The 13763-nt window shown below is 42.9% G+C and overlaps 1 protein-coding gene across 8 annotated transcripts in view; it reads left to right on the top strand.

Annotated features, from left to right (window-relative positions):
• The window catches only part of MARCHF8 (membrane associated ring-CH-type finger 8), a 95333-nt gene that overhangs the window by 71094 nt on the left and 10476 nt on the right, over positions 1-13763 (top strand). For 6 of the 8 annotated variants that reach the window (XM_040563212.1, XM_040563213.1, XM_040563215.1 and 3 more), the window contains 3 exons: positions 9720-9799; positions 10102-10947; positions 12888-13068. In XM_040563212.1, coding sequence (XP_040419146.1) covers positions 9720-9799; positions 10102-10947; positions 12888-13068 — 1107 coding nt within the window. The remainder of the gene's footprint in view (positions 1-9719; positions 9800-10101; positions 10948-12887; positions 13069-13763) is intronic. The other 2 variants (XM_040563218.1, XM_040563219.1) reach the window with 1 other exon arrangement.

Raw genomic sequence — 13763 nt, 5'->3', positions numbered from 1 at the left:
AAAATGTGTATTCACAGGATTTTGAAGTAAATATCAGGTGAGTATAACTTGTGATTTGTACTTTTCTGAAACGGCACTGTTGCTATTCCTCCTTGCCCTTGCTGTTCTCTTCTTAGGGATCCTTACTGTTGGTTTTTTTTTTCCAGGCATTTTTCATCAGAAATGGCAGTTTTTATCAAGTATCACTATACTTTTCTTGGTGTGTGTGAAATTCAGCACAAGAGGCCTTTTGGCAGCAGCAGTTTCATTCCCATTAAGTTGTTCTCACAGAGGTGGCTAGTCCCAGCAGAAGCAGCATACGCAAAGCTGGCTGCACAGTTCGTTCTTAATTCATCAAGAGCTGATGGTGTGGTAGTGCGATGGGAAGGACCTTGCACTCTGGCAAAGCTCTCCCTGGCGAATGAGACACCAATGTTTGCATTCTTCTTGGAACACTAAAACGTTCAAAGTGATTGCTGCGTGTTGCAAAAGCTAAAGTTCTCAAGGGGATCTAAAGTCAGCTTTGCCAGTTCAACTTGTGAGAATTTTTGTTTCCAAACATGAGTTTCCCAGAGGTACAAACATTCTTACTGACCCTCTGTTGCCTGTGTCTGATCCACAACCACTTCACTCTGGAGGTAGCTCCTAGCAAGGGCAAGAGTTGGAAGTCCCGCTGCTGAAATCAGTCACCTGATTTGCCTCTTTCATCTGAATGCTGCCTTGTGCATCCAGACAATTCAGTGCTAAGCTGCAGTAATTTATTTTGCAGCTCACCACTGGGATGGCTGTCACAAGCAATTTGTGGGGCAAACCAGGAAGGATTATAGTAGCGGGATGCTATGGGGAATCTTGAGTGCATGAAACATTTTTCATTAGTTCCAAGGTTTAATATGAAAGCGCCTTTTATTTTTGTTTAGAATAGTGTAACAACCTCGCTAGTAATGCAGGTTGAATACATGTAGAGGAAAACGTCAGGCAATGCTTGGCTGCCTATATAGCCCTTTCTAGAATCCTCTGAGCTTGCTGACACTGCACTATTTTAAGAAGAGCTATTTAACTAAAGTTGAGTTTCATCAATTATATGCTGCTTTACCAGATATGTTGGGGTGTGTGTATTTATGTGTGTACAGAAATAATGATCACACTTTCTGCAAATGACTGTTTCAGCTGTTATTTCTTCCATCCAAATCTAGCATACAGTATAGCACAGCTGCTACAAATGCTTGGTGCTGGCACTTGATTCAAAGCCCTTTCTGGTGCTGCTATGTCATTATGAACCTGCTGTGATTATTACTGTGTGTCTTTCCACTGTTCTCAGTTGCACGGTACAACCTGAGTGGAAAGGATTGAGTCAGAACTCAGCCTCTAGCCAAGAGAGGATGCTGTGTTACTCAGTGTGACCAAGGAAGGGAGTCAGTGACCTTGGGCTAAAAGTGATCAAGGAGGGAGGCAGACAGATGGTGCCACTGAAAATAAGATCAGCTGGTGAAGGTAGCAGGACCTCTCCGAAGATAGACCTCTAGTGTTGGGGCCAGGTGGAGCCCTCCCTTGGGAGGAAGGGGCAAAGGGCAGTCCTCCAAGGGGCAGATGCAAAGAGAGGCTGAAGAGACGCTGGTACATGTGTCCAGGCCAAGAGAAAAGAAGAACCTGAACGTTTGGCTGGGGATGGAGGCCAGAAGAAGCAGAAAAAGAAGTAGGGGATAAGATGTAGGAGGATCTTCATATGGTGCTATTAGGTTTTATGCAGTCTGTTGCACGCTGGGGGATGTGGCGTTCCTCCAGGCCCTTCTTTGCTTTTCTGGTGTGTATATTTCAAACATTCTTTTTAAATCTGCTCCACAAGAAATGTTTGAATTTGTGGAATCTCTTCTATGTTTGTTTTGAAATTAAAAAAAAAAAAAAAGTGTTAGAGGGAGGTTGAATTGGTTCAGTCATGGGACTCAGGCAAGGCGCAATTCCAAACTTGCCCTGTTCAGGAGCAGTGACTGATTGAAACATTGCTGGTTGGCACGCAACTACACAGGCCAGGTTCAAATCTCAGCTGCGTACCCTAAGCCAGCATTTTTGTCGAGAAGCCACCATTCATTAGGAAGTACCTTCATCACACAAGCCACACAGAAATAATTAAGTGTAATAGAAGCTTCATCCTCTAAATATAGATAAAATTGACTGTAAAAGACAGCTAGTCACAGAGTAGCTAAAAAAAGGATTTGCACAGCGTTGGTAATTCACATCCTGTGCTCTTAAATAAAGAAACTGTGCTAACGAGCACAACTGGGGTCAATAACAAAGCTGGTCTGCAAACAGTTATCCTGATATTAGTGATATTATTTACCTTTAAAGTGTCTGATAGACCCCGAAACTGATGACGTGATATAGGGAAATGTCTTTAGGTCATCTGCGTACTGTTCCTGTCACCTGATTGCTGTGGAGGGCTGATTTTAGCATAGTGGGGAAGCACTTTGTAGTCTTATTTTCATAGCCCTCTGAGAGGTAAACTTTGAAAATACTAATACTGGGATCACAGCAAAGGAATCAAAAGTACACTCCTTAAAAAATGTAAATGATTTTGTCTTTTCTGAAGGCCTGCACAGCTTTATCTTTTGAGCAGAAGCATGCTGTAAAGTATTAAATTATTCTTGGGCTGAATGGCAGCCAGTGCAGATGCAAAGTGGTAGCCTAAGCTTGCTATGAAATTTAAAATCCATTTAGGCTGTTCATCAGCTTGGAACAGATTTAGGAAAGCATATGAATACACACGTCCACCGTTGCCTGCAGCGTAGATGGATTCAGTGAGCGTTTGCCCGTAGAAAAGCAGTCCAGGTTTTTCAGTAACTGGGCTTAGCCGTCCTGTAGTCTATCAGATGACCAGGGCTAGCTGAAAGGTCTGCTGCTCCAGAGGTGTTTTGTTCAGGTATGTCAATTTGGGGGGAAGGAGGAATAGGGAAAAAAGAAGTTGCTTAAACAAAAGAAATCCTGATTCTTCTGAGCTACTAGAGATAGGATAAGAGAGGAAAAAATGCCTGATGTGAAGGTAAAGGTATGTATGCTCTTTTCCCCACTCAGAAGAGAAGTAAGCTTCTGCTGGGGCACAGTGCAGTAGTGTTGGTAGGGATGTAACAGTCTCCCTCTGCTGTGATGCCCGTCCTGAATCCGGGTTCTTACTTCATATAGGTGTGGAGGGAACCCTGTGAAGGAGAAACCTGCAGGAGATTTCTTTCCCCAGTCTATTCAAGGTATTTTGAGGAAGATTTTATAATTGATGGGCTATTTTTTTTTTCTCTCTGCAGAATCTGTGTAGTTGTTACTGTTTTCAGTCAACTTTAATCCTGTGCTATAGGCAGGGTGAATTATGCCTGGGGAGATTTTGAAAGGATAAATAGCCTGCTTTGTGTTTCCTACAGCTCTGATATCTCTAGGAAAAGTTCCTGCCAGAATTCACCTTTAGAGTTCTTGGGGAAATGTGAGGAGAAGCTGACTGCACCTTTACTCCTAGTTTCTAGATGTAATTTTAGCTTGTGTAGACCAGAAGTTACTGATGTTTGATCCTGACATGCTGGTATTTAGAAAAAGCTTTCAAAAACAACATGCCATCTAGGGCTGCCCACCCTCCACAATGCCCAGCCTGCATGTAGGTGGCCTGTTCTGGCCACCTCAAGTGCCAAGTTGGTTGCACAACTAGTTGTCTCTGCCCTGTTGCACTGCTGCATGGGTGTGCTGGTTCAGCTGGAGGCCTCCTTTATCACATGTGCAGCAAAGCTGCCACATCTGTTCCACAAATACATGTCGGAGACTACAGCTGCAGTGCACTTCTGCAGGAGCCCTCAGCCAGTGTGTACAGGGAATGCAACACTTGCTGAAAATGTACAAACACAAATGTATTGCATCCTTGTGAAGGCGAATGGCTCCAGCAAAGCAATTATTTCTGCAGTGACTCTGATGTAACAATAGATGCATCCTTTGGGTTTAATTGAGACCTTCCTGCCTGCCCTCAGCCCACACTCAGGACTTCTCAGGCAAAGCTGAATTTTGCTGCTTTGGTTGAGATGGGGCTGGGGCAAAGGAACAAGCAGAGAATGGTACAGAAGTGGCCCACAAACATGGAGGGTTGGGAGGGTGTGGTGGAGGAAAGGTTAGACTGGTTGCTCCTGCTGTTTCCCTGTTAACACAGGAAAAAAAAAAAACAAAAGAAACGTAGCTGACAGGTTAATGCAGAGGTGAGAGCTGGGTGTTTGAGCAATGGCTGTATTGCAGAGTCTAGATCATAGGTAGCTACAGTCTTTCTTGGCATATGGTACAGTTGTGTAATGTACAAACTGGCGTCCCCTTCCTGAAGAACAACAGTCTTGTCCCTGCGTCTTTTCATAGATGTCCTTCAAGTACCTGCAGAATAGCCAGGTTAGCTATGAAGTGTTAGCTATGAAGTGTGTTCCAGTGGCACTTGGGGCCTCTTTTCACAAGGTCCCCATCACTGTGTACTGACTGTACCTAGATCCTGCCAGGGAACAGAGATGGGGTGGTTTTTTCTGGTTTCCATGGTCAAAGTTAAGGAGGCAGCAGAGCCTGGGGCTTTCACTGCCTCTGGATATGTACAATGCGAGATAAATGTCTGTCATGTCCATGTCTAGCAGCAGCCTTGCCTTTTTAATACATGTTTAAATGGGATCTGTGCAAGAGAGATAAAACAGCTCTTCGGTAATGAGTTCTTCTAAAATACAGCGCATGATGACCATCCCTCTGATTCTGTCTTTCTTGTGTGTTTCTACCACATTGATCACTGTGACGTGTTAATGCCAGCAGAGATGAATCTGATTCAAACAACAGTCCTGGTGGCTCACTGCAGCACTGTGATGTCCGGGCTGAAAAAGCATCACAGTGCAGAGGCTGTGTGTGGTGGGGAGTAATATGGTGGGGCTAGGTCTCTGTTGTACCTGGGGCACTGACAACTCCAATGCAGTGGTCATGTCTCCCCTTAGCCAGCGCCTACCCTGATTATCTGTGTCTCCTTAAGCCCCCAGAGGACCTGGTGGTCATGGGAGTTGTATCAGTGGAGATAACTATTGCTGTGCTCCTGGTTTTTTACAGGGAAGAGGCAGACAGAAACAGCTGCAATGGTCTGGTGGCACTTGACACATCTTGTAGCATCAGTCTTTTTGACAGCAGGTGCAAGCTACCTTTTTAAGCTTTTTATTCCCTTTTTTTTTTTTTAACTCGGCAAAAGAGAGTAGTTTAGAAATGGGTTAATCGCAGTGTAAAATAAAGGCAAACCTATAATCAAAACGCCAGGTTGAGATTTGGGTTGCGGAGTGTTGGGCTGCTTGCTCTATTGTTACATTTATATTTTTCTGAAGCTTCTTGTGCTGCAGTTCCTCGTGAGCAAAAGATTTAAGATTGTGCTGCTTTTCTCTAACTCTTTGTCTGCCTTAACATCATCCGTACACCGCAGGAGAGGTATGATCCATTTTAAAATGTGTGTAGTGCTTAGTATGTTAATTGCCAGGTCCTTAGCTAAGCCTTCTAGATGATTTTGTAGCACAAATACTAGGGGCACAATGTTATTCCTATTCATGTAGCAGCAAGAAATGATAAGGTTTGCAGGTATGGGGGAAACCCTTTCTTTGCTTCCTTCAGATTTCCCCTCAGTGGAGAAAAATGGACTGAAGTTGTTTTTTAACTTTCTATCATCAATAAATAATGTAATTATGTTGTTAAATTGTGTCAGACCCTGCTCTTTAAAATGAGGTATAACTACTAGTACAAAAGCGCAGCTCAGAGTGAGATGACAGCAACTATACCCAGAAGTGGCATCTCAGGTAAGCAGGTTGTTTGGGAATGTACCCAAGCCCTTGACATGTTCACTGTGGCTCACTTCAAAGATGACAATTTTTCTGAGGCAGGGTGGGGTGTGTTTCTTGTTTTTGGTGTGCTGCTTGGGGTCACAAGCAGGTAATCAGAAAAGACCAAGTTATTTCACCAAGAAATCACAGTTTGTGGAATAGGGTGAGAATGAGAACAACCAGCTATGGCTGCACACACACACATGCATATGTATTTATATATATATGTGTATATATATATATGTATATACACACATATATTATGTATCTTATACATGTAAGATATAAATATTTATATAAGATACGTAAGATGTATGTATATATCTTCTTGATGGCAACAGTATAGAGAGCTGTTGCCTTCCAGGGATTGCTGCCTTCAGAATTATTGTGGTTATCCAAATACCAGTGCAGAGGACCACACTGTGACCTCACTGAATTGCATTAGATGGGAATGTCAATATACACAATTAACTATCTATTGACCTTTATTTCTGAGCTATTTTAGGCCACCAGTCTGGCTGTACTGGATAACTCTCTAGCACATAGCTCCTAGGGCTTGTTGTTGGAGGTGATATTCACCCAGAGTGAAGGGCATGAAAGTCCACAGTGATTCAGCAAGTGATTCTGGGGTTAGACGGGTGGAATTCAGGCTTAGGATACCTGTCAGATAATGAGCATGGCAGAAACCCCCTATCATAAGGAGTGCTTTAAAACCTATTACTGCTGTCCACATATAAGTAGCTAGTTTACCCAAAGGTGCTACCACTTGGGAGGATGCTTCTGATGCATAAAGGATGATGGTAAAGGCTTTGACTGCTTATTTTCTCAACCTCTTTAGAGCTAAGCCTTGCATGGGAGAACTGTCAGTACTACAAGCTAGCTGGATCCACCTCTGCTGCATTCTCCCATAACATCACCTCTTCTTTGTCCTGTTCTGATCCAGGGCTGCTGGTATTTCTTCCTTTATTCTTTGCTGTGGCTTTCTTACTTCTTGGGCAGCAGCTTGTATTTTTCTGTGTTCTTCTCACCGTTAGAGACTCATTGCTGTAACCAACTAATGTTCCTCTGGCAAATGAAGCTGGGGAAGTCACTGATGTTAAACAAGCTCAGCAAAATAAGTGGTTAGTTTGGCCTTACCTCAGTATCCTAATCTGATCTGCAGTGCAGCTGTGTAAATAGTTTCACAAGCAAAAAGTATGGGAGGAAAGGAAGGTGGGAGGTATGAGAGACTGGAGGTGCACTGAACCGTGGCTGTTAGCGGTAGCCACAGCTTACATCAGCTTCAGCTGAGGGTGGGGTATAACTTCCTCCAGTATTTTGTTCCAATTTGTGGTGCCTTTCCATGAGTGTTATCTTACGTTTGTTTTTTGGTTGCATTTGCATTTTGTCTGAAGATGGAGTAAAAGACCTCCTGTATAAGAGAAGCAGGAAGATAAGAGGAAAAGGAAAGTTGCTTCACACGTGTGTGTGTGTATGGGTGGTTTTCTGGTATGTTTGTTGTTGTTTTGGTGTGGATTTGTGGTTTTAGCTTTTGTTTATTTGCAAGCTATTGTGAGCAGTGCTGGCATGTAGACACAAAATAATAATCTTGAAATGCAAACAAAATTTCATAATTTCTTGCTTGTCCCAGCCTTTTGATTTCCCAAGCAATGTGACTTTGACACTCTATCTTGGTACCAGGCGTTTGGATCAAGAAACTGATAAGATGGGTTCAGAAGTGAAATTTTGGATCACTCAGTCTAGTCATCTGCCATTAGACTGTCACATTGCATACACACCTGTTGTGTTTGTTGGTTTTTTTAATGCTTCATTTCTAAAATGAAGGAGTAAAGAGAGTGGATTCTTTATAAGCAGGTTACCTTCCATGATACATTCATAACAAAAAACCAGACAAATTTATTAATTGATTTGTCACTGCAGTTCCAGCAATATATGACTCTGTTTCCATGGCAGAATGCAATGTGCTGTTTTACTGGTTCAATATTTTGTTTTTAGAAGATTGCTAAATATGTCTTTTTAAATAATTCATTACTTAAGTCATATTAATTTTCATTTGCATAATTATCGCACCAGATTATAGAGTGTCGGCTCTTTTGCTAACTCGTCTTTCATAAAAAAAAAAAAAAAAGTAATTACTGCACTCTTTTTAAGAGGTAGGAGTTGACTATTTGTAGAATAGGTTAGACACTAACTAGAAAAATTCCAAATAATAGCTGAATTCACTTCCCTGTATGATCAACATCCTATATCATTAGCATGTGCAAGTGGTGTAAAATATAAGAACCATAGTTTCCAGGTTAAAGCGCAGACTGATCTTTACATGTTTAATTTGTTTTGTCAAAGTCATGACATTGTTCAGTTTGCCTTCTAGAACAAGGTTATCCCCTTTTTAATTATTTTTCTCTATACATACCTATCTGGGTAGGATGGGAAACAAGTTGAGGTGTCTCGCTACAGATCAAGAGATGTGTGTTTGAGCCTTGCTCCTGATTCTTGCAGACCCAGCTGTAAATGGATACCCGTTTTTTCAGGCCTTGTGCACCTGAGACATCCTGATGCGATGCCAGGCACATTGCTCTCTTCACTGCTGTGGGCTAGAGAAACAAAACTTTAACAGATGAGTCATGTAACACGGAAGATGATGGTTGTGTTTGTATTTATAAAGTAGCATAAGTCTCCCAGCATACCCACCTTCTCACAGAAAGAAAGAAGAAAATATTGTTCGACAAGCTTTGTATATTGTAGAAGCGCGCAGTGGTCCTGTTTAAATACACCATGGGGTCTTTTAATGAGTTAAATACAGAATTGAAGAGACCCGAGAGAGGTAATAGTGTATGCTTGTGTACCAAGAACAGATGCAATGCAGTGGTGTGGTCTAAACAGTTTTGTTGTGCTGAATGCATTCCTCTGTCGTGGTTTTCAGGCTTTGCTTGGGCAGATCAAGAGAGCTATAAACCGTTGTTTGAATTGGGATATGAGAGCACAGTTTTGCAGCAGTGGGTAAGCTGCACAGCATATCCAGCAGCTGTGGAACATGGGAAAAACTGCTTCAGAGATTCTCTGCCCATTAAGGCAGTTATCAACACTGGTCTCGTTCTCACCAAAACCTTTGGGAAGCTAGTGACCCACAGCATATAGCAGCAAAAAAGGCCTGTAATAAGAGGCCATCAAGTTCCAACTCTGAGACAGGATGCTTCTTACTCTGAATTCTTTGCTTATTCTGTTTCACACTGTGATCTTGTCAGGTCCCCTGAGCGTGGCTGCTGACACACCTTTTTTCTGCAAGTAGGTGGAAGACCCTGTCAGAGTAGGAGCAGGATGAAAGGCCTCGTGAAGTACAAAGAGTACTTCAGGGAATGGTCCGTTTTGGCAGATGGTGCTCGTGTACATATGCTAGTACTGAAAATACGTCCCCAAATAGTGCCTGGGTTGTTGAATTACTGATGGTGACGTCTTGTGGGGAGAAAAAAAAATAACAAGTCACTAATCTCTTGTATTCATTGTGAGTGGAAGGATTAGCTATTATGTGGTAGCTCAATTACGACTAGTCTATATACACACCTCCGTCTAATTATGCTAATTACTGTAGCATTGCTCATTTCCTGAGCTATTGTTCTGTGCAATGTCTGACAGCTGGCAGGTTCTGCTCCAGAGATGGCTGAATTTGACCTTGGGGAGAAATGTTTCTGTTCTGATTTCTGTTCTCCCAAGGATGAGGCTGTGTGACCTCCCTTCTTAGCACTTGACAATGAAGCCTCACTTTCTTGCAGCTCGCCCTTGAATGGGATGTAGAGTGATATCTGGCTCTATATGCTGTGTTTAACCCTGAAGGCGACTGCTGTGCCTACCAAACTCTTCCAGCTTCTGACTTTTTTTTTTTTCCTTTGATTTATTTCACTGCAGGCTGGAAGTCCAACCTCTATCTCAGCTCCTCATAGCTTCTCTCGGACTTCTGTTACACCATCCAATCAGGACATCTGCAGGTAAAGTGTGATATTTGCATGGCTACAGCGAGGCTCGTGCAAGATTCAAGTTGAGAAAAAACAAAACTGAAAAAGCATGTGTATGGGGAAGTAAGCAACACGGGGTTCTGATCTGAAGCGTCCCATTTGTTTGACTCAGCTGCTTTCTAACACTGCTTCATTGAATCCCACTGACTGTTTGGCCCGCTGTGTATGACATTCCCACCCTAGCTGTAATTCTCATTTCTTCACTTTTAATTACATGTTCTCTTATGTAATTGTGTTTTACTTTCTGTGCTTTTATTCCACTGTTCTGCATGCAGTTCCAGTGCAGTGTTTTCTGAATGTTGTCATCACAGTCCAGTGCAGTCTGCTGTTGTCTTGAAAAATCCTCACTGCCAGAGCTCTCTGACACAAGGGGTCACTGTGACAGTAATCTGTCAGGACACGTTACATGCAGCAAAGAGAAACTCCCGTGGGCAGGATCGGGACCAGGCACTCAGGTCTGCTAAGAATGTAAAGCCCACCTGCACTCTGAAATTCTCCAAGTCCCTCAATGACGTGGACCAGAAGGCACAGAGCACCAGCGAGTGCTTTGACTATGTGGAGCGAACATGCTCAGAAGGCAAATTGACCCCGACTCAAGAGCAGTATTTGAGGATTAACAAATTTCATCTTAAAGAGAGGAAATCGCTGAATCTCAGGCCTCTTTCTTTTAGCAATTATAAGCACTCCTACATCCCTTCCCTTTCCAACTATTCGAGTGCATCGGGAGGAGCAGAGAACCGCAGCACTGTACACATCCCCTTGCTGGAGGACAAAGTGGACCATGACACTTCAAGAAGCAAAAAACTGTTGCGTTACCTTTTTTCCTTCTCCCACAACTCCAGCACCAGCAGCCTGCATAAGTTCCATGAACTGGAGAGCTATTCCAGTCACTTTCAAGCTGAGAAATCCTCCAGCATGCTGGTGGAAAGCACGGACTTCTGCTCTGATGATATGGGAGATGATGACGTCTTTGAGGACAACACCTCAGTGAAATTGAAAACAAAAGAGCAGCGGGCGCCGCTCTGTTCGGTTGAGAAGGACAGTGACCTTGACTGCCCTTCCCCTCTCTCAGAAAAATTCCCCCCTCTCTCCCCTGTGTCTACATCGGGGGATACCTGCAGGTTGGTTTATTGGAGAACCGCCTACCTTCGAGCCCTACTGTGTGCGGTGGTGACCATTCTGCTTTCCCTGCCTTTGTGTTGTTTGTCTCTTCCTTCACCCTGTCACCTTGCTTTAATTTGTGCATTTTGAAGCATGCAACCTTCTCTCTGCTTCCCTTAACCCCTCTGATGCACTTAACAAGTCTACTAAACAAAAGAATTTCCTTGGGAGTCAAATAAATTGTCTTCAATTTGTTTCAGGTTCAGGGTTCTGAGGCTGTATTTTTCTCTCATCAGTGCCCAAACTGGGAATATCATGAGAGAATCAGCTACACATACTAAAAGCCAAGCTGAAAATTCGTTGGCTTTTAATGAGCGATGTGTTTTCCTGACAGCCACTGCTGGTTTGTGTCAGAGGGTGGGGAATAAGGAGGAAAAGAGGCTGCTTGAACATTGGTTCTGAGATCTGGTCCATATATCTTAGGATTGTTTTTTAACGTTTACATCCCAGTTTGTTATCCCACCATGCTGTTTTATTCGTGAAGAGCTTTCTGGTTGCCTTAGTGGAAGGGGAGACCTAAGCACTGGGTGTTAGTGATGAGTTCATGTGGTGTCTGTAATATGGGGTCCAAAAAGGATGGGGTGTCCTTGTTCCAGCTACAAAGGATTAGTCATATACACAGGTGGTAGGAGCATGCTGCTCTGGACTGTCTTCATGGTGAATTGTCTGCAGGTCTGCCCCATCTCAGTTCCAAGATGTGTCTGAGGAGCAGGAGACACCAAGTACAGGAGTAACTGTCAGGTCCTTCTACCTAGTATTTTACTGTCCTAATCTTTCTCCTCCCTGACACCACTTTCTGGAGCTGGTTGTGTTACTACCTGCCAGTTTTTGGTTCTCCCCCACTACACCCCGTTACCAGCAATATCTAGTTCCTTACTGGCTTGTCATCAACAAGATGCTCTTGTAATCCACCCACTCCTTCAGTCCCACTTGCTAGCTATCAGCAAGGTCGTGAGAGGCAAGATGCTACGCATCAGTAAGAGATTTCAGTAATAGACAGGGATGGCAGCATGCCAGGATGTACTTCGCATATGCCTAGTAACTTATTTTCATTCCCTGAGCGAGCTTCTTACCATCCCCCTTTCAATTCATGACCTCTTCCACATGGCTAGAAGGAGTTAGTGGTGTTTGATGCAGCCCAAGTGCTGTGTATAAATTAAAGCTGGAAATCAAATGCCATCACCTGGCAGTAGCACTGTATCAGGTGCCCCTTCTGTCTGCACAGTTAGGCAGTAAGGGAAACTGGGAATTTTGCAGAGCTGTTCCTTAGCAGCTCTTGCAAGGTAGGAATTGAAGAGCAAAGCCATTAGTCCTTTTAGAGTAGGTGTATTTGAGGAAAATCGATGCTATAGCTTTGCAGCATGGTTCTGTTTCTTAGCAATTGGCACCAGAAATAATCATTTCCCTTGTGCAAAATCCAGGCTAAATTAACTCTTCATGTTACTGCCGTGGGCTGTTTCATAATCCATTTGGAAATTTTGTTTTATTCTCTGTGTTAGATCATAATCCGTGAGTAGCTGTACCTCTGCATATTTTGTCTTGGGCAGTGCTGTCTGATTTGTTTAAATGCTATTTTCAGTTAAGTGCTATTGTTCTAGTAGATGAAAGGTTGTCGTTTTGTACACTTTTTTTTTTTCTTAAGGATACCAAATTTCTGTTAGGCTCTGTGTGTCCACCTCATCTATTAGTTAGCAGTGTCTGCACTCAATTATTTTGCGTGTATGTGTGTGCTTGTGCAGCAAGGGAGTTCTCTAGTTTTAGCTCCTTTACGAAAGACATTCCTTTGATATGTATGTCTTCGGATCCTCAATGGACAGCCGTGTGTGATCATAGATATTACATGCCTCTTTCACATCCTTTCTGGTTCCTCTTCTAATGAGCAGCTTTGCTTCTGATTCAGGATATGTCACTGTGAAGGAGATGACGAGAGCCCTTTGATTACCCCCTGTCACTGCACGGGAAGTCTTCATTTTGTGCACCAAGCCTGCCTGCAGCAATGGATCAAGAGCTCAGATACGCGATGCTGTGAACTGTGCAAGTACGAGTTCATCATGGAGACAAAACTGAAGCCTTTGCGAAAGGTAGGCTTTGTTACACATGCATCCATGCTGAAAGCTGTCCTTGCCCACAGTCTCACAGAACCAACGTATTTATGGCTATGGCTCCTTAGTAAGTCCAGTCAGTTGTGTATAGTTGCAGAAGAATTTGAATTGCTTAACACTCAGCCTCGCAAATTCAACATCGATGGAATCCAGCTCTGAGAGGCAGCTTTTTTCTGCTTTAACCTTTGTCATAATAATTCTGCTTTGAGAGTTCAAGGTGGGAATCCTGTTCAACTGCCCAACCTGAAGATGAGTTCCAGTCCTTTCTCTCGTCGCATTGCCCCATGTCTAACAGGAAAAAATAGTTGAGATTTATTATAGCCCTGCAGCTCTCTCTGTGTAAGTGTACATACATACATGCTTGCTCATGCATATGTGCATGCAGCAACCTGTTTTTTCACTTCACATTTGCATTTCTGAGCTAATGCACAAAGGCATTTGCTTTGCAGTTATCCGTATTGGGTTTTGGTGGCTTTTTTTTTTTTTTTTTTTAAAAAAAAGACTGAGCTTTATATTACTGTTACCTGCTTTGGTTTGCTGTACTGAGGTCTACATGGCTTTTAAATTCTTTTGAAAATATGAAGATCTCAGTTTAAACTTGTTTTAAATCATAAGTTCCGAATATAATTCGGTTGAAATCTGTAGCATTTTTTATCAAGAAAACCTATTTCAGT

Source organism: Cygnus olor, chromosome 7 (assembly GCF_009769625.2).
Source record: "Cygnus olor isolate bCygOlo1 chromosome 7, bCygOlo1.pri.v2, whole genome shotgun sequence".
NCBI classification, from domain to species: domain Eukaryota; kingdom Metazoa; phylum Chordata; class Aves; order Anseriformes; family Anatidae; genus Cygnus; species Cygnus olor.
The sequence above is the reverse complement of the archived record's forward strand: the minus strand, read 5'-3'. Positions and strand labels throughout refer to the sequence as shown.